Source organism: Spermophilus citellus, assembly GCF_964194105.1.
Source record: "Spermophilus citellus genome assembly, chromosome: 17".
Lineage (NCBI taxonomy): Eukaryota > Metazoa > Chordata > Mammalia > Rodentia > Sciuridae > Spermophilus > Spermophilus citellus.
In genome coordinates this window covers 77,286,370-77,308,489 of record NC_138199.1, presented here as the reverse complement: position 1 = coordinate 77,308,489, position 22,120 = coordinate 77,286,370, and the positions used below count along the sequence as shown (strand labels likewise).

The 22,120-nt window shown below is 58.0% G+C and overlaps 3 protein-coding genes across 11 annotated transcripts in view; 2 read left to right on the top strand and 1 right to left on the bottom strand.

The window, feature by feature from the left end:
- The window catches only part of SLC38A10 (solute carrier family 38 member 10), a 41,384-nt gene extending 33,096 nt beyond the window's left edge, over positions 1-8,288 (top strand). For 3 of the 6 annotated variants that reach the window (XM_081272397.1, XM_081272401.1, XM_081272402.1), the window contains 6 exons: positions 1,688-1,855; positions 2,171-2,638; positions 3,174-3,293; positions 4,309-4,392; positions 6,325-6,498; positions 6,692-8,288. In XM_081272397.1, the coding sequence (XP_081128523.1) occupies positions 1,688-1,855; positions 2,171-2,638; positions 3,174-3,293; positions 4,309-4,392; positions 6,325-6,498; positions 6,692-7,797 (2,120 nt within the window). In that variant the 3' untranslated portion in view covers positions 7,798-8,288. The remainder of the gene's footprint in view (positions 1-1,687; positions 1,856-2,170; positions 2,639-3,173; positions 3,294-4,308; positions 4,393-6,324; positions 6,499-6,691) is intronic. The other 3 variants (XM_081272399.1, XM_081272398.1, XM_081272400.1) reach the window with 3 other exon arrangements.
- Positions 8,289-10,722: 2,434 nt separating this feature from the next.
- On the bottom strand, positions 10,723-13,166 carry NDUFAF8 (NADH:ubiquinone oxidoreductase complex assembly factor 8). 2 transcript variants are annotated; one of them, XM_081272415.1, is made up of 3 exons: positions 13,011-13,166; positions 12,787-12,901; positions 10,723-10,963 (listed from the first exon to the last, which is right to left on the bottom strand). In XM_081272415.1, exons 1-3 carry the CDS (start codon positions 13,092-13,094, stop codon positions 10,866-10,868), a joined length of 297 nt encoding a protein of 98 aa, XP_081128541.1. In that variant the 5' UTR covers positions 13,095-13,166; the 3' UTR covers positions 10,723-10,865. The 2 variants fall into 2 exon arrangements, with proteins under 2 accessions (XP_081128541.1, XP_081128542.1); XM_081272416.1 differs by having other exon boundaries at positions 12,791-12,901; positions 13,011-13,129.
- A 156-nt stretch (positions 13,167-13,322) lies between these two features.
- On the top strand, positions 13,323-20,205 carry TEPSIN (TEPSIN adaptor related protein complex 4 accessory protein). Of its 3 annotated transcripts, XM_081272411.1 has the most exons (13): positions 13,325-13,459; positions 14,667-14,739; positions 15,125-15,216; positions 15,371-15,464; positions 16,174-16,241; positions 16,472-16,550; positions 16,681-16,752; positions 17,762-17,950; positions 18,147-18,321; positions 18,450-18,563; positions 18,639-18,717; positions 18,839-18,973; positions 19,709-20,205. In XM_081272411.1, exons 1-13 carry the CDS (start codon positions 13,412-13,414, stop codon positions 20,189-20,191), a joined length of 1,701 nt encoding a protein of 566 aa, XP_081128537.1. In that variant the 5' UTR covers positions 13,325-13,411; the 3' UTR covers positions 20,192-20,205. The 3 variants fall into 3 exon arrangements, with proteins under 3 accessions (XP_081128539.1, XP_081128537.1, XP_081128538.1); XM_081272413.1 differs by lacking the exon at positions 18,839-18,973 and having other exon boundaries at positions 13,323-13,459; XM_081272412.1 differs by lacking the exon at positions 16,681-16,752.
- The last annotated feature ends 1,915 nt before the right edge of the window (positions 20,206-22,120 follow it).

The window sequence follows — 22,120 nt, the reverse complement described above, 5'->3', positions numbered from 1 at the left end:
GCACATGCTAGGCGAGCGCTCTACCGCTGAGCCACAGCCCCAGCCCCAGAAGGCTGGGTAGCAGGTTAGCACAGCCACAGTGAGGAGGGCAGCAGCGGGGCAGGCTGGCTCTGACTAGAGCTGGTGGATCCTGTCCCTGCTCCATGCAGAGGCCTTGGGTCCCGAGTCTCCAATGTGGCTCTGGTGGGAGGGCTGCAGGGACAGCCGCAGCATTACAGAGGGGATACTTTCCATGTGTACTGACCACAGGACACAGTGGTGGTGCCCAGAGGCAGAACGCTCCAGCCCTGTGGAGCTCCTCCCAGAGCCCCAGTCAGTGACCAAGCTGACTGTCTGCTCAGCCTGAGGACAAACAGGTTTGTCTCCTGCTAGAACGCCACTGCCCAGGGGAACCTGTTCTGGGGAGAGTGGGCTTCTCTTTGTTTCACTGCCCCTCCTCCCAGCCCTTTATCAACTCTGCACACTGCTGGAAGCCCCTTTTTTGAATTTTTCTTATAGATGTAGATGAACAGCATGCCTTTATTTTTTTTAATGTGGTGCTGAGGATTGAACCCAGTACCTTCCACGTGCAAGTGCTTTGCCACTGCTACCGCCCCAGCCCTGGAAGCTCCCCTTGAGCTGTGGTTCTTCCTGTTTATGCACAGGGCTTCTGCCAGGGGGCTAATTGTGTGCTGGGGACTGGTGCGTTGTCACCTGCCTGAGTTTGTCACCCGGTGGCGCTATAGAGCTTTCTGTGAGGCATTCCAGCACAGGAGGTGCCAGCCTCTAGTTTGTTAAGGACTCTTGAGCCCCAAATGGACAGTACCTTTACACCTGGCTCATGTGTGTCCAGTTCTGCTTCCCTTGACTGTCAGTCGGCTGCCACGTGAGGCTGATGTAGAGCTAAGGCAGCTCCCCATTTTCCCCTCCGATGGGGCCATGGGCGAATCCTCTCCGCACGGCATCTCATGGGTCCCTGGGCCACAGCACAGCAGTCAGGGGCCATGGCGCACTTTTACTTCCCTTTCCTGATAATTCTGGTCGGGGATGGGGCACAGAGGTGGCCCTGGGCCTCTGGGAGGAAGGGGTTCTGATTTCCAGAGTTGTTGGTTCTTTGGATTCTGCCATGCTCGCCTAAAACATAGAAAGTGGCCATTTTAGGTGGAGGTGGTTCCTCCTGGGCTCTGTTGGACCCCTCTCGGTGGCCTGCTGGCCCCTGCACTGTGGCTTGCAGTGGGGTGCAGCGCTAGGACAATAAAGAGCTTTCCTTGTGCTGTTGTCCTTTTGAAGTGAGTTTCCCCCACCAGCAGTAAGATGTTCACAGGATTGCAGGTTAGCACTCCTCATGTTTCCCTTAGAGGAAGGGTAGGGGAGTTTGGGCAGGTCATCCTGCAAAGGGGACCCTCTGTAGACAGCCCATCCATGGGTTCATGCTGCCACCTGGTGGTCATGGCTGGGCATTACATGGAGTGGTCTGTGCCATTAGGTGTAAATTGCATTTTGACATATTTTTGTTATGAATACACATGAAAAATGACAGTTTTCTTTGCTATTTAGCTGTTAATGATTGAGCAGGGAAAAATGGCTGCCAAGGCTCTGGCACTCGACTGGGAAATGTGGTCATGATCCCAGAGAGCCACCTGCTCCCTGTGCTGATTGACAGGCAGCTGGGTGGAGGGTGGTTCAGCTTGCTGTGCTATGTTTACAGTCCAGGACCCGCCAGTGAACATGGCCGAGGATGGCCGGGAGAAGCCAAAGCTACCCGAGGAGAAGGAGGACCTGGAGCAGGCCCAGATTAAAGGCCCCGTGAATGTGCCTGGAGAGGAAGATGCCAAGGAGAAGCAAGAGGCCGCACAACTTGATCGCCCTGGTCAAGGTGGGTGGCACTGGCCACTGGGAACAGAGAGGGACTCCAGTCCTCGTGGAGGGACACTGAAGACTGCGCATCTTCCCTGGGCCCAGCCTTAGGTCCTGCGTCCGCACTCTTGATCTCTCCATTCTCTGCTTGCCACTGCTTCCCTCGTAGCTTTCCAGAGTGGTGTCAGACCTTGGCTGATGTGGCAGGCTAGCAGGGGGGTGGTGCTGTTGGGTGCTTCACCCTGATGAGAACTGGAACCAGTTCAGGTTCCCTGGGAAGTGAAAGTGGGTACCGCTTGCTCAGCCTGACCCCCCAACCTCCCTGTCCTTTCAGGCATTGCTGTCCCCATGGGTGAGGCCCACCGCCATGAGCCTCCTGTGCCTCATGACAAGGTGGTGGTGGATGAAGGTCAAGACCAAGAAGGGCCAGGAGAGAGCAAGTTGCCTTCCAGACGCACGGATGGAGGGGCTCCTGAAGGCAAGGGGCAGATGGCGCTGCCCCTGCCTGAATCAGAGAGAGAGAGGAGGGAGCCTGAGAGGGGAGAGGCAGGGAGAAGACCTGAACAGGCCCAGGTCCTGGAGGAAGCAGGTGGTCTTCCCGAAAGTCTCCAGAAGCTTCCAGAAGGAAACGACCAACCAGATGTCCAGCCTGGGAAGGACGAGTATGGGCCAGGCAACAGAGATGTGCACCCAGGGCCCCAGGCTGTGATCTCTGCAGATCAGAAGGTCCTGGCCGCAGCTGGAGGGGAGCCTGCACGAGGTGCTGTGGGGCACACGGAGAAGCCTGCAGAGAGTGGCCCTGGTGGGTGTCAGCCAGCTTACCTTGGGGAGCTCCCGCAGGGTGGGCTTGGGAATGGGCAGGAGGGATTGATTACTCTCTCTCGTTTCACAAGATCAGCGTGTGAATGTAACAGCCCCTTCAGCAGCTGGTGGGGAAGGAAGAATCTGGTGGCTTGACAGCTACTATAGTGTCTGTCACACAGTTGTTTGCAGACCACTAAATGTCAGGTGCCACGCTGTTCTGGTGTGTCTGGGTGCACACTGGGGACGGCTCGGGAGCGCTTGACAGGTAACACATTGTTAAGTGCCCGTCTAAGAGCTAGTTAGGACGCGGCTTGCATTTTAATTGGCAAAGGTAGTTAACATTGGCTCACTGCCACAAGCCTATGAGATTGTTAAATATTTTTTTTATTACTTCCCTGGTAATCATCAGGTTGAATATAAACTGCTGACAGGCTGGGGGGGCTACGTCAGGGAATCGTTTTAGGAAACATCTGCCGCCTCCTTTGTCCCCCACCCCCAGCATTTTGCAAAACCTGAGCCTCCTGTATGTGCAGGTGGGAAGGCACCCCTCCCAGCGCAGAGGCCAGCTCCTGGGGCCGGCCTGCAGCCAGAGCCTCGTGAGCAGAGGGATGCAGAACGCCCAGGCGGAGACCAAGCGGGCAGCAAGCTAGAGGGTAAGGCCTGAGCATCAGTCCCCCCAGTTCCCCAGGGTAAGGTTGGGGAGAGGCTGGGGTGGTCCCCGGAGCCCATCAGGTCCCAGCTTCTGCTCACCTCCATTTCTCTAAGGAATTGCCCTCTGCAGCCCTCTTCTGTCTCCCCCTTGGGGCTTTCTCCTGGCCCTTCTATGAAGAAGTGCTTTTTTATCTCCCTTCTCCCCTTCAAAAAGAACCTGCGTACGTAGTGCCTCGTGGCTTGAAATTGCCCTTTTATTTTACCTTAAAGCAGGCAGGTCGCTGCTTCCAGCACTCAGGGTTGGAGCCATCCAGGGTGGGTGTTAGCATACCCAGGTGTGAAGACTCACTTTAAGGCTGTGCTTTGCCTGGGGCCGCCTTGTGGGGTTGTGACCCTGTGGTCCTCACAGGGTCCCTTCCCGCCCATCTCGTGCTGTAAAGGACTGTCCCCTGCCCCCTAAAGCTTGGCCATGCCTTTCCTGGCTTTGAACCCTACCTACCTCATCCTAAGTGCTCCCTGGCAGAGGAGGAGGTGGTGGCCCCCTAGTGGCCTGCTAGTGATGGCCCCTCTTGCTGACTTTGGTGACGGACAGGCTTCTGTGCCATGTTGCCTCCTAGGCTGGCCAACTCACGTCACCATTCCCTTAGGACACAGCTGGGAGGTTGGCCCCACTGTCCTTGGGGACGGCAGGCGGCAGGTTGCTCAGCTCTCCTGGGCCAGCCTGGCACGAGCCTCAGCTGCTCTGGACATGGTGCTGCCTCATGCTCCAGGGCCACCCTCAGGGTGGGGGAGAGAGCAGCTTTGAGCTCTGCTGGGTGCCAGCAGGCCCTGTGGCAGAAGTCCTTGGAAGGTAGAGCTGGGCGCATGGTGGGTTTCTGCAGGTGTGGAGTTGCTCAGAAGGCTTTCCTTTGCTGTGGCTCTTGCCTCTCTGTTGGTCTGGCTGTGCTCGTTGGTTCCAGTTTCTATGCTCTGTCATCTAAACCTATCTGATGCTTTGGTTTTTTTCTTTCTGAAAAGAGACTTTTCACAGTTTCCTATTCTGCCTTTCTTCCATATGCCTCTCAACGGGACGAACAGCTGAAATTAAAAAGATAGTAGCAGGTAGGACCCGAAGGAGTGTGTTGGGATGCAGTGCGCTCGCGGAGGGCCTCGTGCGGGTGGCGTCGGCTGGGGAGCCCACCAAGCTGGGCCCAACACCCAGCGCTCTCGGAGACTCTTCCTTCTCAGCCCTGCTGTGGCTCTGCTGTCCTCAGAGGACCACTGAATGGCTTCTGTGAGAGGACGGCCCGCCCACTAGAGATGGGTGTGTCACGCATTCCACACGGGGCTCCACATGTGGGCAGCCACAGCCCTCTGCCTGGTCCCATTGGTTTTGGTGGGCTCTGGCTGGGGTCTCACCCCTCCAGTGTCTGACTTGTGTCCCGCGGGGCTTCCTGCAGCATCAAGGGCCTCTTTCCTCCTTGCCCTGTCGCTCTCAGCAGAGTCCAGGGCTGGTCCTCCTCCAGGCATGGGGGGGGCTGCACTCTTGGAACCCCACCCGAGGGGCAGCAGGGTGTCAGCAGAAGTGGGACTTCATGTGACCATCATGACTTGAGACAGCCAGGGTGACGTGAGACTTGTGGCTGAGGTGGCTGGTCTGTAACCCATGGGGACAGCTCCCTGAAGGGAGGTATGTGAGCGCCACTCTGTATTACGTGGCCTTTCCCTCTGGGCAAGTGTCTGGGACTGGGCAGGGAGTAGGGGCTGCCCCTCGTCCTCAGCCTCGGCATCCTTGCCACTGGCCCACAGGAGATCAGGACAAAGCCTAGGGCTGTGTCTAGGGAACCCTCAGCGCCCCTGGGAGGATGCTGCCCTGAACTGCCGCAGCCGGTCACCATGTCACTCTTGGGGAGGATGGCCTGCCGCCAGTCTGTGAGGCACACCGGGCCCTTGCTGGGCATTCTTCCATCTGATGTGAGCCATTCCCCTCCCTGGCAGCCCTAACCCGTCATCTTTCAGAGATTCTCAATTTTAGTACTTGTGAAAATTTCACAAACCACAGGTGCCTGCTGCCCACAAGTGACCCTGTGCTGAAGGGTTTGCAGAAAAAAGCCAGCTCCCTGCTGACCCCATGGGTGGTGGTTGGTGGTGATGCCTGGCTCTGCATAGGAACAGGGTGCAGGTGCAAGTGGACGTTTGGAGCCTCCCTCCCCTCCTGTCTGTGCTATCCCATGGCTGGCCACTTCCCTCTGAGGGTGTGTGCTCCCTTACGTGCCAGGGCTGCTGGGTGTCCAGGACAGCTGTATGCTGGCCACTGGCCTATGCCTCACTGGGCCTGGCCCCCATGCTCTTCTTAAAGGAAAACTGTGTTTATTCTCACCTTGGAGGAAACTTTCTTAAAGTACCAATATTCTTTTTTTTTTTTTTAATATTTATCTTTTAGTTTTCGGTGGACACAACATCTTTATTTTTTATTTGTATGTGGTGCCGAGGATCGAACCCAGCGCCCCGCGCATGGCAGACAAGCGTACTACCGCTTGAGCCACATCCCCAGCCCCACCAATATTCTTTTTAAAAAACTAGCTTGTCTCTTATTTTCTTAGGTGATTGGCTTAGAACAACAGTGTGAACAATGGGGAAACCACCCACCCCAGATAACTGCTGGCACATTCCCAGACTTAATTTGGTTTTTCTCTGGGCGCATTTTTTTCAGCAAGTACCAGGCAGGAAGCTGGACTCTGCAGTTGTGTCTGAACCACAGCAGTGGGGGGCTAACTGGTTGGATGGCCCTGGCCACCAGGGTGCGGCTGCGGGCGGGAGCTGGCACCCAGCTAGTGGTGGGCGGGTTTCTAGGCCTCCTTGGAACTCTCACTGGCGGAACCCTCACTGCACTCGTGCGGTTGAGGTGAAGGCAGGTTGAGGTGAAGGCAGGTTGAGGTGAAGGCGGCCTGGCCCTCCGCTGCAGCTCTGGGCCTTGAGGTGCGTCATGCTGGCAGCCCACCAGGTGTCTGGCAGCCCAGCGTCCTGACTGTGTGCTGTGTGTGTCCCTACCAGAAGCCGGCAGGGCAGAGATGCTGGACCACGCTGTCCTGCTGCAGGTGATCAAAGAGCAGCAGGTGCAGCAGAAGCGCCTGCTGGACCAGCAGGAGAAGCTGCTGGCCGTGATCGAGGAGCAGCACAAGGAGATCCACCAGCAGAGGCAGGAGGATGAGGACAAGTCCAGGCCTGGTAGGCTGGCCCTGGCAGTGGGAGGGCATTAGGCATCTGGGGCTGGACCTGAGGCTTGCTGGCCTGAAGTCTAGAGGGCGAGTTTAATTTTGATTTGTAATTCTTAACTCCTCGCAGTCTGTTCTTTTTAGTCCCTGCATTAGCAGCTTGTGTTCGTTTCTATGGCCCAAATTAACATCAGCTTTACTTGCAGAAGACATGCAGCCAGAGCCTGGAGTGGGTGTGCCCAAAGGTCAGGATAAGGAGGCCCGAGATAGGCCTGCGGGGAAGATGGAAAATGCCCCCCCACAGCCCTTGAAACCTGCACTTGGAGCTCCAGGGGATCGCCGAGCTCCATCCCGGGAACTGGGCCAGCACTCCCCAGAGAAACCTGAGGGGGCAGCGGGCAGAGACCCAGCTGGTCCTCCTGGTGGAGGATCTGACACAGAGCCGCAGGGAGCCCGGGCCAAGCTGAGAGAGGAACAGAAAGGTGCCGTGCTCGATGTGGCCCAGGCTGTGAAAGAGCCTAAGGTGGCCCAAGACTTGGAACCAGCGCCCAAGCCACACCCTGCCGGGGCCCCCGGGAGCCCAGAAGAGCATCTTGCTGGGGAGGTCTTCAGGCAAAGCCAGGTCACCTTTGGCGGAGGTTCCCAAGAAAGGAAAAAAACTGGACAGGAAGCAGCAGTCACTGGGGCCAACACACAGGAGGAGGCTGACCGGCCCATGGTAGGGGCAGTTGTAGAGGCTGGGGACCCTCATATGAAGTCCAGGCAGTTGAGCCGAGACCTGGGACCTGCCGTGGACCCCCCTGGCAGGCCAGCAGGAGTGGACCCTCAGCCCCAAGCCATGCTAGGTCAGAAGGAACCCCAGCCCATCTCTGAGGGGGTCCAAGGTGGTCACCTGGAGGCAAAAAAGGCGCCCCCTGGTGGGGACCATGTACCTGCTCCTCATGAGCAGCCAAGAGCTGGGGAAGATACTGCCGACCAGGAGCCCAAACAGAGGCCAGACCCTGAGCCCAGCCCCAGGATAGTTGCTCCTGCGGCTGAGAGGCCAGACAATCCCAAACCCAACCGAGACCTGAAGCTGCAAGCTGACTCTGACCTTCGGAGGCGGCGACGGGATCTTGCCCCTCATCCCGAGGGGGAGCCAGCCCCAAAGGATGGGGTCATCATCAGCTTTAACCCCCTCCCTGATGTCCAGGTGAACGATCTTCGCAGTGCCCTGGATACCCAGCTCCGCCAGGCAGCAGGGGGCGCACTGCAGGTGGTTCACAGCCGGCAAATCAAACAGTTGTCTGGGGCTCTGGAGGAGGCCAGCTAGTGTCTAGCCGTGCGTCCCTGTTGAGTGTGAGGTCACACTTGTTTCTTCCCAGGTATTTGTCTGAGCCCCTTAGCAAGCGCTGGGAAGGCCTGAAGGACCGCCTTGTCTGCGGCTTTGTCCCCTCCCTGCTTTCTCAGGGCCTCTAGGCCTCTGCAGCTGTGGGCTCTGGCTGTCCTCAAGAGAAAGAGGGTCTCAACTGTGGCATGGTGTGCCTAGTCGAGCAGTGCTGGTCCCACTCTCGGCCTCCGTGACACCTGCATTCTACCATGGCCTCTGTTCCTCCAGGGGCTCCTCCCTGAGCATGCTGAGGCCTCCCCACTGGCAGGCAAAGCCCTTGGTGTGAGAGATGTGCGGGGTGAGCCTTGGCCAGCTGTAGGGTGTAGCTGCTCTGAGCTTCCTGTCAATCATCCACACACTTCATGGCCTGTTCTTTGAAATTAATGGTGAGATTTTTTAAAAAATAAAAACACCACTGATAACTGAAGAGTCAAGTTGGCATTGAGTCACCTAAAGGAAAACCCAGTCAGGATTTGATGGGACTCGGGTCTTGGAGGGGAGGTGCCCCACCCAGACATCACAGGACCCACATGCTCACAGGGCAAGTGCAGCCCCAGAGACGTGCAGGCTGCCTCGTGCTTGTGGCACGTGCATGCCCACAACCAGAGCAACCTAGTGTGCCTTGCCAGCTGCGGAGCGGCACTGTTGCACCACGTGCTATTGCCTGCAGTGGGCTCGCGGCCCAGGCCTAGGGCTGCCTCGGCCATCATTCCTTTTCCACTCTTACCAGTGTGGCCACCAGGGCCTTGCTGCTGGGAATTCAGGCAGGGAGGTGTGGGTTTAGTTCTGTGCCTTTAACACCCCTGGCCTGGGGGGGAGGGGGAGGCACTTGAGGAATGCAGGGACAAGGAGCCTGGCTTGTCTTTGCACCTGGCCTTGGAAGCCTGGGGAATAGGGCTGTGTGGTGCCACCCTGCACCTGCTGAAGTCCTTAGATTTTACTGTGACCTTTTAACTTAAGTCATTGGGCAGCCTGATGGCTACAAAATGAATAGGAGTGGAGTTTCTGCAGGCCAGGCTGGGACTCCTGCTGAACGCTGCTCAAGAGGGGTGTGGATCCCAGGTCACCTCCCACCTTTCGTTCCTCACAACTCCAGATCAGCTGTGGCGTGGTGAAGCCCCCTCTGGGTGACCCTGGGATCAAGCTCCACGGGTTAAGATTGCTGGGGTGCGAGTTTTCTCTTGCGTCTTACCTTCACCCAGTTTTCTTTTCCTTGCTGGACGTCATACCATTCCCCCCCTGCCCCTGCCCTCCTTAGAGTCGGGGCCCTCTACCCCAGTAGATGGATGTCATGACTGGGCATGTCACAGCTGCCACTGCCCTCACCACTTTCGTCCTGGCTGTCCATCTGCCCCTTCCAGTCAGCAGCCCTCCAGAGGTAAGGACTGGAACTTCTTCCCCAAGAAATTGCAGACCTCTGGGTGGAGCTCTGAACAGGGCTCTGACTCCTCGGCACCAACCCTGTCTGGGTCACATGACTGCTGGGAGCAGCCAGTGGTTCTGGCCAGAACTCTCAGACTGGGTCATCAATGAGCCACCCACCAAGTCAGTTGCTGCCCTTGGCAGACAAGGGCCAGGCCCACCCCAGTGCAGACCACAGGGCAGCGGTGCCTACCTGAGGCTCCCTCCCAGAGCAGGGACGGTGCTGCCTAGTCAGTGCACAGCACCCTGAGCCGGGGTGGGAACCCAGAAGCATTTGGCTCTACAGAACTCCAGCTCTCCCTTGGGAACCAAGACTTCTGCCTGGGCATAACGTGAGCCTGCCACGAGAGCACCGAGGTGGTCCTCGAAGAGGGGCTTGGGTTACGAGTCACCCCCATGGCAGGAACACAGCTCTTGGGAGCTCAGGTGGTGCCTAGGTGTACATGCTCCTACCTTGCCACCTGCTAGGAGGGCAGCAAGAGGGCCCTCATAAGACACCACTGACACTGGACTTCCAGCCCCCAGAATGAGAAAGGGTTTTTATAAACCGCTCAGTCTCTGGTATTCTTTTATGGCAGCCACACAGAGCACGCCTGAAACAGTGCAAGCCTAGACAGGTCATGTGAGCAGCAGCAGACACCATTCCATCTGAGAAAGGACACTTGAGAAGTTAGTGTTTCTGAGATGTGTGGCTGCCCTGTCCCAAAACCCCAGCAGCAGCGGAGAGTCATGCCAGCACAATGTCCCTCTCTGGACAAGACCCAGCCTCTCTAAAGCCTTGGCACAGTGGCCACTACACCCTCTTGGAAGCCACATCTTGAAGTGGAAGGAGTTTCAGCACTTAACAGTTTTGAAATAAGGTTTAGATGCAAGGCAGAGCACAGACTTGAGTTCACAGGAGGCAGTGCCAAAGGGCCCCATCCTGGCTCTGCTCTGCCTCAGGGCCCTGAGGGGGGTGCAAGCTGTGACAAGGACGGCATGCCTTCTATGCCCAGCAAGTGAACAGGATGGTCCCCCACAGTGCCCAGCAGATGGTGCTCAGGCCTGTGGCTTCCCTGTGGCCTCAGGAGTGCCAGAGTTACACTTCAGACCTTTTAGAAAGGTCCCCATGAGATGGGATGGGGAACCCATGAAGGGTTGGAAAAGGCTTGTGCTCAAGAGCACCTTGGGCTCAGGTACTCGGCAGCTGCAGTCAGAACCGCCCCCTTCCTAAGTCCAATCATCTGCAGAGTGGGTCCCCTTGTGCCTCTGGACTGTTATCTCTGGTGTGTTCTGGGCACTGGCTATCAGGTTCAGGGGCTTCCTTCACTATTCAGGTTAAATGCATCTGGGGAGAAGGTTCTTAAGTGGGGACCTGGTGGCAGTGTTCCATGGCCCAGACCTGCCAGCTTCTTGGGGGAGGCCAGGCCCACAGGCCACTCACTCTGTGCAATAAAGCTGAAGCTGCAGGATTCAATAGTCTTTGTTGCTGGCTTGATTACATCTTAACCTAACCCAGATCCTTACATATAATTCCTGCCCACCCAAGGTTCAACCTGTTGAGAAGAAACATGCTCCAACACCCAAGAACTTCGTTGCTCCCACCCCTTCTAGCCCAAGAGTGTTCGCTGTGTGCCATCCAGTGGTGGTGGACGGAGGTCAGAGTGTAGGGTCCTTCCTAGGAACTTCCCTTCAAGGTTCTCTTGGCCTGAAAGATAAAAGCGTTTTGTCTGAGTGGCTTTTTTCCAAACTAGATATGGCTCAAAAGTAACAAACCCACCACAATAAAAGCCATATTTTACCAAATACCTTATGGGTGCTGGGGGAGCTGGCTGGAGCTCAACCCAGGGCTGGGTGTCCAGTTCAGCTGTTCACAGTGACCGTGACGGCCAGCACAGACCTCACTTGCCTACCCCTGAGCAGCACCTGCACCAGACCCCACCAGGCCCACACACATCTGGTCACACACACACACACACACACACACACGGGCAACAGCAGTGGGAGACTATTCTCACTAGGTTCAGAGAGGGTGAAGTCACTTGTCCAGGTCACAGGGAGGGCTCCAAGGATGCAGCAGGAATTTGAGCCCAATGACCTTTCCACCTCCTCATGCAGAACCCTGTAAAAGTGCCTTGGATCACGGGGAGGAGAGGCCCGAACCAGCTTATTGGCAGGTTTCCTCACTGTGAGAAACAACTGGGGGCCCCAGCCCAAGTGAGTGAGGGCACATGCAGGGACTGCTGTGGGGAGGCCTTTACCTGACCTTGGCAAAAGAGTGTGTGTGGGGGGTCACAGATGGCCAGACAACCTAAGGGTTAGCTCTTGACCAGCCACAGAGACCTACAAACAGCAGGAGCACACCATTCTTCATCTAACACAGAGCTGCCACAAAGCTGCCTTTCCCCTCTGAAGGGCAGTGAGGCTGGGAAGCTGCCGAAAGGAACAAAGGGCAACTGCTGGTGAGTGACTGGCCTCTGGATGGGCAGCTAGTCCAGGGGCCACATGGTGGGGCTAAGCCATAAGAACTAAAAGAAGAGAGAGTTCCCTAAGCCTTCCAAAAAGGAGAACAGGAACCAGATTCCTCGTCCACTGCCATTCTGCCTAGGGCAGTCCTGAAACATCAAGAAGTTGCTTGGGATTCACTGAATCCTGTGAGTCTTAGCCAGCTATGGTTTTTTTTTTTTTTTTTTTTTTTGGCCCAATTCCCTGCATTAATAGCTTCCAGTAAACAAGTAATCACTGGCATGACTCACCTCAGACCCCAGACTGAATTAGGGGTACCTAAGGTATATGCAACCCCAGAATAATGATGGCACAAGACCCTTGTGGTTAACGCCCTATTGGGCCCCGTGTAGTAGTACCTGTAATCCCAGTTGCTAAGGAGGCTGAGGCAGAGGATTGTGAGTCTAAAGCCAGCCTCAGCAATTTAGCAAGGTCCTGTCTCTAAAATTAAAAAATGCAAAAAAGGGCTAGGGGCGTGGCTCAGGGATTAAGTGCCCTGGGTTCAATCCCCAGTACAAAAAATTAAAAATAAACAAACAACAAAAGCCCCATTGGCAGGTGACAGCTTCCCAGTCCTGTTCTGGAACATTCACGGCGGCCCAGTCCACCAGCCTCCACGAACCCCACTTTCACCAGGGCCTGGGTCTTTCCCCTTAAAGTATGTGGCTATTTGTACAGGACTTTTATTGCATAAAGACCCATGGCACGGACCAGAAGATGCTGAAGCCCAGAAACAGGAAGGACGCAGGTGGAGGGGTCAGAGATAGACCAAATCTCGGACCAAGAACCGACCAGGACTCCTTGTGGAATGGTCAGCGATGAAGGGGGCGCGGGGCAGCGGCCACTAGCGCGTGCTGCAAACAGGACGCGGAGCGCGGCGCTGGGGTCCCTTCGGGCAGGGTGGCCCTGGGTGATATGCCAACGCGAGTTGGCGCGAGCGCCTTCCACCGGTCACAGCCGGTCCTCCCTGCGGCCTGAGGGAGAGAGCCCGACCCTGGGGCGGGTTGGGGCTGGGGTCGCGCCCACCTACCGCGGCCGCGAAGCAGCTCCGCAGGGCCTCGAACTCCCGCGCGCAGACGTCCTTGCTCAGGCGGCCGCCGGGGGCCGTGGAGGCCTGCACGCACCTGCCGTACGCTGCGGCCTGCAAGGGGAGGGCGCCGTCGGGGGCCTGACCGCGGCCATCGCCCCCCCGCCACCGCCCGCGCGGCCCTTCTGGCCCCACAGGCACGGCCCCGCCCTCGGCTCCTTACCTCGGCCCCGCAGGCCGCCAAGCGCTCGGGGAAGGCGCGGAGGCGGCTCCGCACACGCCCCCACACCGCTCCGTTCGCCGACATGAGCGGCTCTTCCGGGCACCTGAGGGCGCCGCCATCTTAAGCCCGCCCTCTTCCGGCGTCCAGCTGTAAATCGGTCGGCGCTTCCGTGCTTAGCTGGCCCACTCTTCCAGGTTGGAGGCCTAGAGCCCCTGCAGTTGGCTCTGGTCCTTGTCTGTCTGTGGTCTGGGACTGCGGGTTGGTTCAGACTCAAATTGCTCACGAAGCCGACCTTAGGGCCCGCCTCCCGCGAGCGATTGGCTAGCGGGGCCAGAGCCGCGCGGTGATTGGAGGACCCGGGGCCTGGCGGAAGTGGGGCAGGCCGGGAGGTGACTTGGACCATGGCTGCCGCGCCGCCACTGCGGGACCGCCTGAGCTTCCTGCACCGGGTGAGTGAGGCCGGCTCGCCCCGCCGACGCCGGGCGCCCGGGGACCTTCCTGGGACGACGGGAAAGGACTGTTGAGCAGCAGGAGAGAAGGGCCGAGCTCTCCCTGATCGCGGAGGATGAGGGGGCGGCGGGCGGGCGACCTCCCGCACCCGGAGGCCGCGGCGCTCCGGACGGCACCTTGCCTAGGGAGCCTCAGGTCCTGGAGATGTCGCGTGCGGGAGATGCAGACATCTCCAGGCGACAGAGGAGAAGCTAGAGGCTTGGGTAGTGGATGCTCAGGGAGAGGTCAGGAGCCTGTGACCAGCGATTGTCCGGAACGCTGCGTCGTCCTTTGACAGCCCTGAGCCCTAGAGCACCGGGTAGTCCGGGGACGCGCGCCTTGGGCTGCTAGAAGGGTCCGGTCTCCCGCGCAGAGCCCCGGACGGGACGCTTCTGTGCGAGCTCTCCTATAGTCCTGCAGACCCCCTCCCTCCAGGTCCCCTTCAGGTCGTGGTGAACAAATAGCATGGTGTGACAGTGTGTGTGTGTGTGTGTGTGTGTGTGTGTGTGTACAAGCGCTCGCGCTCACAGCCTGTTGTAACACACGTTGCACGATTTTACGTATAGTCCTGACACATGGCTGCCATTCAGGTCACTGGCACCAGACATGATTCCAGTGCTTATCATTTAAAATAACCCCCAACTTATAAGTAAGTAAGTAAATAAATAAACAAATAGCCCCCAACTTTTCCATTCTGGGCAGATACTGGATAACATGACAACATGTTAGTTTTCAACAGCATACTGGTATGATTACAAGTCAGCACATGAAAAGCAAACATGTCTGTTGATGTGTGAGCATAAAACCTAAAACTTCAGTTAGTTGTTCTCAGGAATATGGAGAGTGAATGCTTCTGATTCTTTGAACCTGTGCTCAGGAGAACTAGCAGCATTCACATTCTCTACGTAGAATGTTCTGGGCATTTTGCTCTTGCTAGTCAATAAGCAGGGGTATTACTTAAAACCATCTCACATGTCAGTAAGAAGGTTGGGAGCTGGGCCTCGTCTTGACCCAAGAAGAGAACCATCATTCCTTTCTCTCCTCCCTGTGGCCTGGGGATCGGTTCTGGTCCCTCTTAGCTAGGTGAGGCCTATTTCTAACACCTCTGGTGACTGTGGGCCCACATGTGTAAGATGGCAATGTGTCACAGCTCTTGTTCCCTTTCAGCTCCCAATTCTCCTGAAGGGCACCTCAGATGATGATGTCCCGTGTCCAGGCTACCTGTTTGAAGAGATTGCTAGTATCCTTCCTCCATGTTCCTGGTGAGGGGGAGAGTGGATGGCAGGGGCCCTTTGTGGCTTTGAGGTTACTAGGGTTTCTGCTCTCCTGTGGGCATCCACAGCTCCTTCATCATAGGATCCAGGGATGGCAGGTCCAAGAACTGTGATACAGGAGACCCCGGAAGCCCAGCACTCCTGAAACCAGGGCCTACAGTCAGTGCCGCTAGGAAGCACGCCCTGAGAAGGCCATTGGTAACAGGAGGTTGGGTTTCTCTCCTCAGCCAGTGCATCCTGATGCAACGTGTGTTACAACAGGCTGTGAGCGTGAGCGCTTGTACACACACACACACAGACACACACACACACACACACACAGGTTCCTTCCCTAACCTGACCGCATTCCAGAAATCTCCCATGAGTCCCTGGGCAGCAGCCAGTGCCTACTGGAATACCTCCTGAACCGCCTGGACAGCAGCTCTGGCCACGTCAAGCTCAAGGTGAGTCCTTGAGTGGCAGCAGTCAGGCCCCAGTTCCCACTGTGGGTGGTAAGGCTGGAGGGGAAGACATGTAGCCAGGGTGTTGGGTAGCTGGGCTGTGCCCTGAGCATCCCATGCCAGAACCCTCAGCACTCTGTACCTGCGGACTCCCCAGGTGCTGAAGATCTTGCTCTACCTGTGCAGCCACGGTTCCTCCTCCTTCCTGCTGATCCTCAAACGCAACTCTGCCCTCATCCAGGAAGCCACAGGTACGTGGAGCCAGCACAGACTTGCTGGGGGAAGCCAGGGTGGGATGGCAGGGAGAAGGATTGTCAATTGATTGACTGTTAAGGGGTGAAAAGGGGAATTTGTTTGCATTGGAGGTATTGGAGGTACGGGCTAAGGGTTCTCACGGGCAGCTGTAAGCCCTCATGGGATGAGGTTGAGTAGGTAAGGGGTGCTGTCATGCTCTGAGGCAGGAGAGCTTGGGGGTGACTGAGTCTGGTTTTCTAGGACCTCTGCTTTTTAGCAGAGGGAGCCTGGCATAGCCCAAGGCTGGGCGCGAGTGGGGCTGAACCAAGCAGGGCCTTTCAGGCCGTGATACAGACCTGGGTTGCACATCTAGTCCCTGCAAGGCCTCTTGTGTTGCATCTGGCTGGAGGAGACTGGGCCTAAGGCAGCAGTGAGGGGTGAAGCAGTGACTTGGCGGGAGGGGAGGCATTGGTACCTGAGGAGACAGCAGCCACCCCGGTGGTAGATAAGGGGCCACCGCTGTCGGGTAGGTGAGGAGGGTTCTGGGGATCTGCTTGGGTGTGGCCTGCATAGGTCCTGAGGAGGGACTCCTTGCTGGCCATGCCGGTAGGGATGGGGCGTCCGTAGCCCACAGCTTGGGAGGAATGGGCCTTAAGAGCCATACTCTACAGGTGGTCAGCAGTGCCCAGGCTCAGCCACCCCTTGTTGGCTTTCTCTGCCTTCTAGTTTTTGCAGGGCCCCCGGATCCTCTCCACGGGAACAGCTTGTACCAGAAGGTGCGGGCAGCTGCCCAGGTGAGCCCAGGATCAGGGTCACTCTGAACTTGTACCAGAGCACCCACAGGGTGTTTGCCGTTCTCCTGCCACATGGGACTCCAGGCTCTGCTCCTTGCTGCCAGCCTCCAGCCCCTGTTTCTAGCTGGGCAGCTCAGGGGAAGCATCTGAGATGGAGCAGAGCTGACAGGAATGGGGGGGCCAGAGCAGCAGGCCCATGTGGACGCTGAGCGCCCTGCCTCCTCCTCCAGGACCTGGGCAGCACCTTGTTCTCTGACGCCATGTTGCCGCTGCCTCCCTCCCAGCCTCCCCGGGGCCTGGCTCCAGCAGGTACTAGCCATGGAGATCACGTTCAGCCTGTCACTGGGTTTCTTCCTCTGGAATATTCTGAGCTTGGTTGCTTGTGTGGTGGGGCTAAGGGTGGGGTTGGCTGGTCACTGACTCAAGGGTTCTCCCATAGGCATGGGCTCCCAGTCCAGGCCTCAGGGCACCCTCCAGGGTTTTGGCTACAGCAAGGAGCAAGCCCAGGCAGGTAAGAGGGTGAGGCTCTGGGGCCCCTAGCATGTTGGGGGAGCAGGGAATAGGAGGGCAGTGGGAGCAGGCCCCTGTGCCTCCCCTGCTAACCCCAGCCCCACCTTGGTGGACCCTTTCGTGGCGTGGACCCCATTAGCATCTCTCTGCCCAGCCACGAGGAGAGCAGCAGGGCCGGGGCCACACTGGCTTTGTGGGCAGGGGAGAGAAGTCAGGCTGGGAGGTCAGGGTCTGGCCAGCAACAGCAGCAGGGGCTCAGTCCCCTGATGGGACTGAGGGCTGAGGGCAGTGGCCAGCAAGGTGGAAACAGCTGTCACCTGTGCGAGTGGTGCAGGGAGCAGTGCCTGCAGACGCCTGTGGCCCGGGATCTGTGAAGCCTGTGCTGCTGTGCGAGGCATCTCAGCTGGCCCCTGGTGCTGGCATCTGCTGGACTCTAACAGACCATCCTGGTTGCAGCTCTGTGGTGCTGGCATCTGCTGGACTCTAACAGACCATCCTGGTTGCAGCTCTGGGGGTTCCTGCTGATGCTTCATTTGGCTATGGCCTACACAGAGGCAGAGGAGAGGGACTCCCTGCTGGCCCAGGGGGCAGGGCGGGGCTGGCTGGAGCACAGAGCCTGGGAGGAAAGGGCCTTGAAAGCCAGGTTCTATGGGTTTTTCTGCTTTAGCCCAGGAAAGAAAAGGGCGGCCCCTCCTGGCATCAGTCCTAGCATCCCTCAAGCAAAGGGCCCAAAACATTTTTGCTTCTTGGGACAAGCCTGTTGGATGCCCTTGCCCCAAGCTCCTGTAAGCTGAGGGTGTCCAGGACCATGGTCCTGGGAACTGCTGAAATGGAATATGCTGGAAGCTTCCAGGGAGCTGGGGTCCCACTAGGAACCTCTGCTCCTACCTGCAGCATGTATCCTGTCTTCTTCAGCCCTGAGCAGGGAGCAGCCCTGGCCCCTCTGTGCTGGAGAATGTGGGGACCAGGGGGCAGACTGGGGCTCATATGGCTCCCTTCTGTGGGCATAGGCTCTGCCAGCGAGGCCCTCTTCTCCACCATCCAGAGGGCTGCAGAGGTGGTGGCTAATGCCGTGCGCCCTGGAGCCCAGAAACCCCCACCCTGGGGAGACACCTACCAGCCTGCCGTGACTCCTGCAGTCAGCCATGGCCTGCCCACCCCTGGGAACCAGCTCCCTGGAGACCTCCCAGGTGTCCGAGGTACTGAGGCAAGGACTCCTGCTCTCGGGTCAGGCTGCTCCTCCTGTGTGCTGGGGCCTGGGGCTTTGGGGGCGTGGAGGCAGGTGGCAGTGCTTCCTCACTTGGGGGAAGGGACAGATAGGAAGCAGAGCTGCCCCCCCCCCCCACCACCTGGAACAAAGCCTCTGAGGGTCACAACTGCCATCTTTTCTTACAGCCACCAGACACCAGCCTGGGCAGGCCGGAGGGGGCTGGGATGAGCTGGACAGCAGCCCCAGCTCCCAGAACTCCTCCCAGAACAGTGACCTGAGCAGGGCCTCAGACTTGGGCAGTAGGTCTGGTAGTGACAGCCAGTCAGGGGCCAGCCGGGAGCCAGGCGAACTGGCAGAAAGGTGAGCAGGATCAGCTAGGGGAGGGGACATGTGGCCTCCACTCCCAGAGGGGTCTTCCCCAGGGCTCCTGCTGTCCAGGCCTCACCCCAGCTTAGAGCTAGAGCTGCCTGAGTACTTTCCCTCCCCAGGGCGGAGGCTATGGCCGCCAGTGACTGCCAGCAAGAGCTGAGCCTGGTGAGGACCTTGGTGCAGGGGCCACGCACCTTCCTGAGCCGGGAGGAGGCCCAGCACTTCCTCAAAGAGTGAGTTGACACCCCTCCCCGCCCCCACCAGCTCGGCCTGCATGGGGACTCCCAGCCATCCCCTCCTGCCCACAGGTGCGGGCTGCTCAACTGTGAGGCTGTGCTGGAGCTGCTGCTCCACCGCCTGGGCGGGGCTGGCGAGCACGAGCAGATGGTGAGAGGGGCTGTGGGGCCACGGGGGGCGGGGGCACCAGGAGCCAGGGGGCTGTGTGCACAGGGCTCAGCCTTGGGCTTGGGTGTGCTGTTGGGTGCTGACCCTGCCTCCTGCCTCCCAGAGGGCCCTGAGTGCCATCGCCTCCCTCGGCTGTGCTGACCTCCTTCCCCTGGAGCACGTCCTCCTCCTCTCCCAGTCAAGGTTGCAGGAACTCAGCAGGGGAAGCCCTGGACCTGTGACCAGCAAGGCCACCAAGGTGGGCAGCAACTGGGGCCACTGGCAGTGGCCCTCTCCTGGACACATGCCCCACAAGGCCCTTCTTGGTGGGCAGTGCTGGCAGAGGAAATGGAACAGGGTCCCTGCTGTCCCCTGTGCCCTGTGCTGGCTGCACCATGCTTGGGGCACGGTCACGTCCCAGAACCCCAGCCTTCAGCCTCAGCGCCTGGCTCACTCTTCCTCCTCCCTCCCTCCTCGCAGCCCCACAGCCAGGGGAGCCTCCTCCAACTCCAGCCCTGGTCTGTGTCCACTTCCCCAGTGTTCTGAGTGCTGCTGGCCCCTCCCAGCCAGGCCTGGTCCCTCCATCTTCCTGGTCCCCATTTTTTCCCATTCTGTGGCTGCTGGGAGTACAGCTGCTCGTCACCCAGCCCCATCTCCGTCTGCCACTGCTGCCCGCTGACGGGCTCCAGTCACAGTGCTGAGTGAGCCTGGGCTGCACATTGCTGTGGGTGCATTTCATGTCCACCTGTTAGGGTGACCAGACATGCAAAAGAACTGGCTCTTCAGTTTCCCTGGTGGTGCCCAGGAAGTTCTGAGGACAGGAATGTCTATCTGCATGGCAGTGACGTAGGGAGGGCAGCGATGACAACAGGCTCCTGCCCAAGCTGGCCCAGCCTTCTAGGCAGTGTGCTAAGAAGGGCATGTGGGGAGGGACCAACTGTCCCCCAGGACTCCTGGAGCTGTGCAGGAACCTCCACTTCCTCTCTTCCTCCAGATCCTGAGGCACCTGGAGGCCTCCTGTGGACAGCAGCCCCCTGCTCCCAGGTCCTGCACCGAGCCTGGCCCCGCAGCGACCCTTGCAGGCCCATCGGACTTGCTGACTGGCCCCTCGCCTCCCCCTGGGGGCCAGGCCTTCCTCCAGCCGTTGAGCTCCACCCCAGCCTTGCCTAGGAGCCCTGTGCCCTCCCCACCCCTGGACTCCTGTCCCCTCCCAATCCCTGGAGACACCAATGAGGCTGAAACTTCTCTGGCAGTGTCTAGAGAGCAGGGCCCAGACACCCCAAACAGAGGCCCCAGTCGCTGTCGTGGCTCCTTGTTTGCTGGCATGGAGCTGGTGGCCTGCCCCCACCTGGGTGGCACCAGGGCTTCTATAGAGGCGCCCCACCCAGCCCAGCCTCCCCAGGCACGGGCCCAGAAGGCAATGGTTGCAGAGCCTGTGGGCTCCGAGCCCTCAGCTTTCCCGTTCTTAAATGTGTGACCCGGTGGACCTGGCATCTGGTTTCCTTGTTCTCAGCTGGTGGCTCCCAGGACCCTGTGGCCTCCTGCCCGTCAAGGCATGGTTCTCCTAGGGGTCTGCTGGCAGTTTCCTTGCACCTTTCTGGCCTCTCATCCTCACCCACTGGGGCCTTGATGTGGACAGCCACTAATGGAGCCTGTGCGGCACCTCTGCATGCCCCAGACCGGCCAGGACAGGGCGCACGTGCTGAAGAGCAGGTTTATCTGGTGCCCCCACGAGTCATCTGTGACACCTGCCCTCCAGGCTAGTTCCCCAGCCATGCCCCTGCAGGATAGGACCCACACATGCCTTCTCAAGGGTCTGGGTGGCTGGGGGCCACTTGTCATCTTGGGGTTTTGGCCAGTCTCCAGGCAACCTGACCAGAGAAGAGGACCCCAGGGCTATCTCAGTCTTGTCCATCTGCCTCCTTGGCTGGATGCTGGCTACTTGGGCTTGAATTCCTGTAGTGGCAGACAGAGTTTCAGGTGCTGGCCTTGGGGTCCAGGAGCAGCCCTGCCTTCAGAGTCAAGGGTTGAACTTGGGAGCAACAGCTTGGTTCTTACTTTGTTTTGGTCCCGACCTCAGATCCTTCTCAGGCCACAGTGGCCAGAGCCCACTGCCTTGTGGGGTTGGGTGCTGGTGAGGCTGGTGTGGTGCCCATGGGTGCAGCAGGCCTGGTTCCTGGGTGCCCTGCCCCAGGCCCGCGCTGCTCCCCTTGGCCCCAGCTGCCTCCTGCAGTCTGCATGGGAGAAGTGGAGTGCTCCTGCCCATCCCACGAGAGCTGCCAGAGTGCTGGGGTCTACACTTTGAATAAAAACACTACTGTTTATATGCAGTTGGGCCACTTTTCCCCCCTTTCTTCTGCATGTGTACATTTTAGTGAAGACACCATTAGTAAGAACACACTTTGAGGATTTCTTTTTTTGGGGGGGTTATCAGGGATCAAACTCAGGGGTACTTAACCACTGAACCACATCCCCAGCCCTTATTTATATTTTATTTAAAGACAGGGTCTCCCTGAGTTGCTTAAGTTGCTGAGGCTGGCTTTGAACTCGCCATCCTCCTGCCTCAGCCTTCCGAGCTATTGGGATTACAGGTGTGCATCGCCCCGTCCCGCTCACTCTGAGGATTTCTTAGGCCAGGTGTTATTAACTGTTTGGAACAACTGCCAAGTGGCCCCATCCTTGCCACTAACCTTACTGTGTCCATTCACACCTTGATCCTGGTGGTGGTCACATCACTCTGCCCGGGATGAGAGAGGTCAAGCAGAGGAGATGAGCACGAGCATCGATGGAGGGATCCCTGCTTCTGAACCAGAGACCTGCAGGCTTCAGGTGACCCCGTCAAGTCTCAGCTGGGATGGAACCCAGGGACTCACCTGCCAAGCAAGTGCTCTACCACTGAGCTGTGCCCCAGGTCCCTCTGCTGGATTTTTTAAGATATAGTGACAAACAGTGAAAATCAAAGGAATTAGAATAACTGAGGTGATCTTGAATAAGAACACACCAGTAACTGATCTCAGCACAGCTGAGGCTGGTGTTGGCGACAAGGTAGATGCTGATCAATGGACCAGCACATGTGGACCATCCGTCTTCTGCAAAAGTGACTGGCCCTGAAGAAGGGGCAGCCTTTAAGACAGTGCTAAACAGCAGACATCTGCATGTGGAAAAAGGAATAAAAAACAAATCTTGGCCCATACCTCACACCTTACCTGTAGTTTAAACGGAACCATAGGTCTCAACATGAAGCAAAACTGTCAAGCTTCCAGAAGAAAACAGAAGTTTCTGTGGTTTGGTTAAGCAATAGTGTTATGAGATAGAAAAAGGACTTTATTACTAAAGTTTAAAAAAAAAAACTTGGGGCTGGGGTTGTGGCTCAGCAGTAGAGCACTCAGTGTGTGCAAGGCCCTGG

What these genes read in the sequence shown, in the direction of transcription:
- TEPSIN (XM_081272411.1), top strand. Translation starts at nt 13,412, where the DNA reads ATGGCTGCCGCGCCGCCACTGCGGGACCGCCTGAGCTTCCTGCACCGG. An exon ending in GCCTGAGCTTCCTGCACCGG is followed by an intron (nt 13,460 to 14,666) that starts GTGAGTGAGGCC and finishes GTTCCCTTTCAG; the next exon opens with CTCCCAATTCTCCTGAAGGG. An exon ending in CAAGGAGCAAGCCCAGGCAG is followed by an intron (nt 16,753 to 17,761) that starts GTAAGAGGGTGA and finishes CTGTGGGCATAG; the next exon opens with GCTCTGCCAGCGAGGCCCTC.
- NDUFAF8 (XM_081272415.1), bottom strand. Translation starts at nt 13,094, where the DNA reads ATGTCGGCGAACGGAGCGGTGTGGGGGCGTGTGCGGAGCCGCCTCCGC. An exon ending in TGGCGGCCTGCGGGGCCGAG is followed by an intron (nt 12,902 to 13,010) that starts GTAAGGAGCCGA and finishes CTCCCCTTGCAG; the next exon opens with GCCGCAGCGTACGGCAGGTG. An exon ending in CTGCTTCGCGGCCGCGGTAG is followed by an intron (nt 10,964 to 12,786) that starts GTGGGCGCGACC and finishes TTTATCTTTCAG; the next exon opens with GCCAAGAGAACCTTGAAGGG.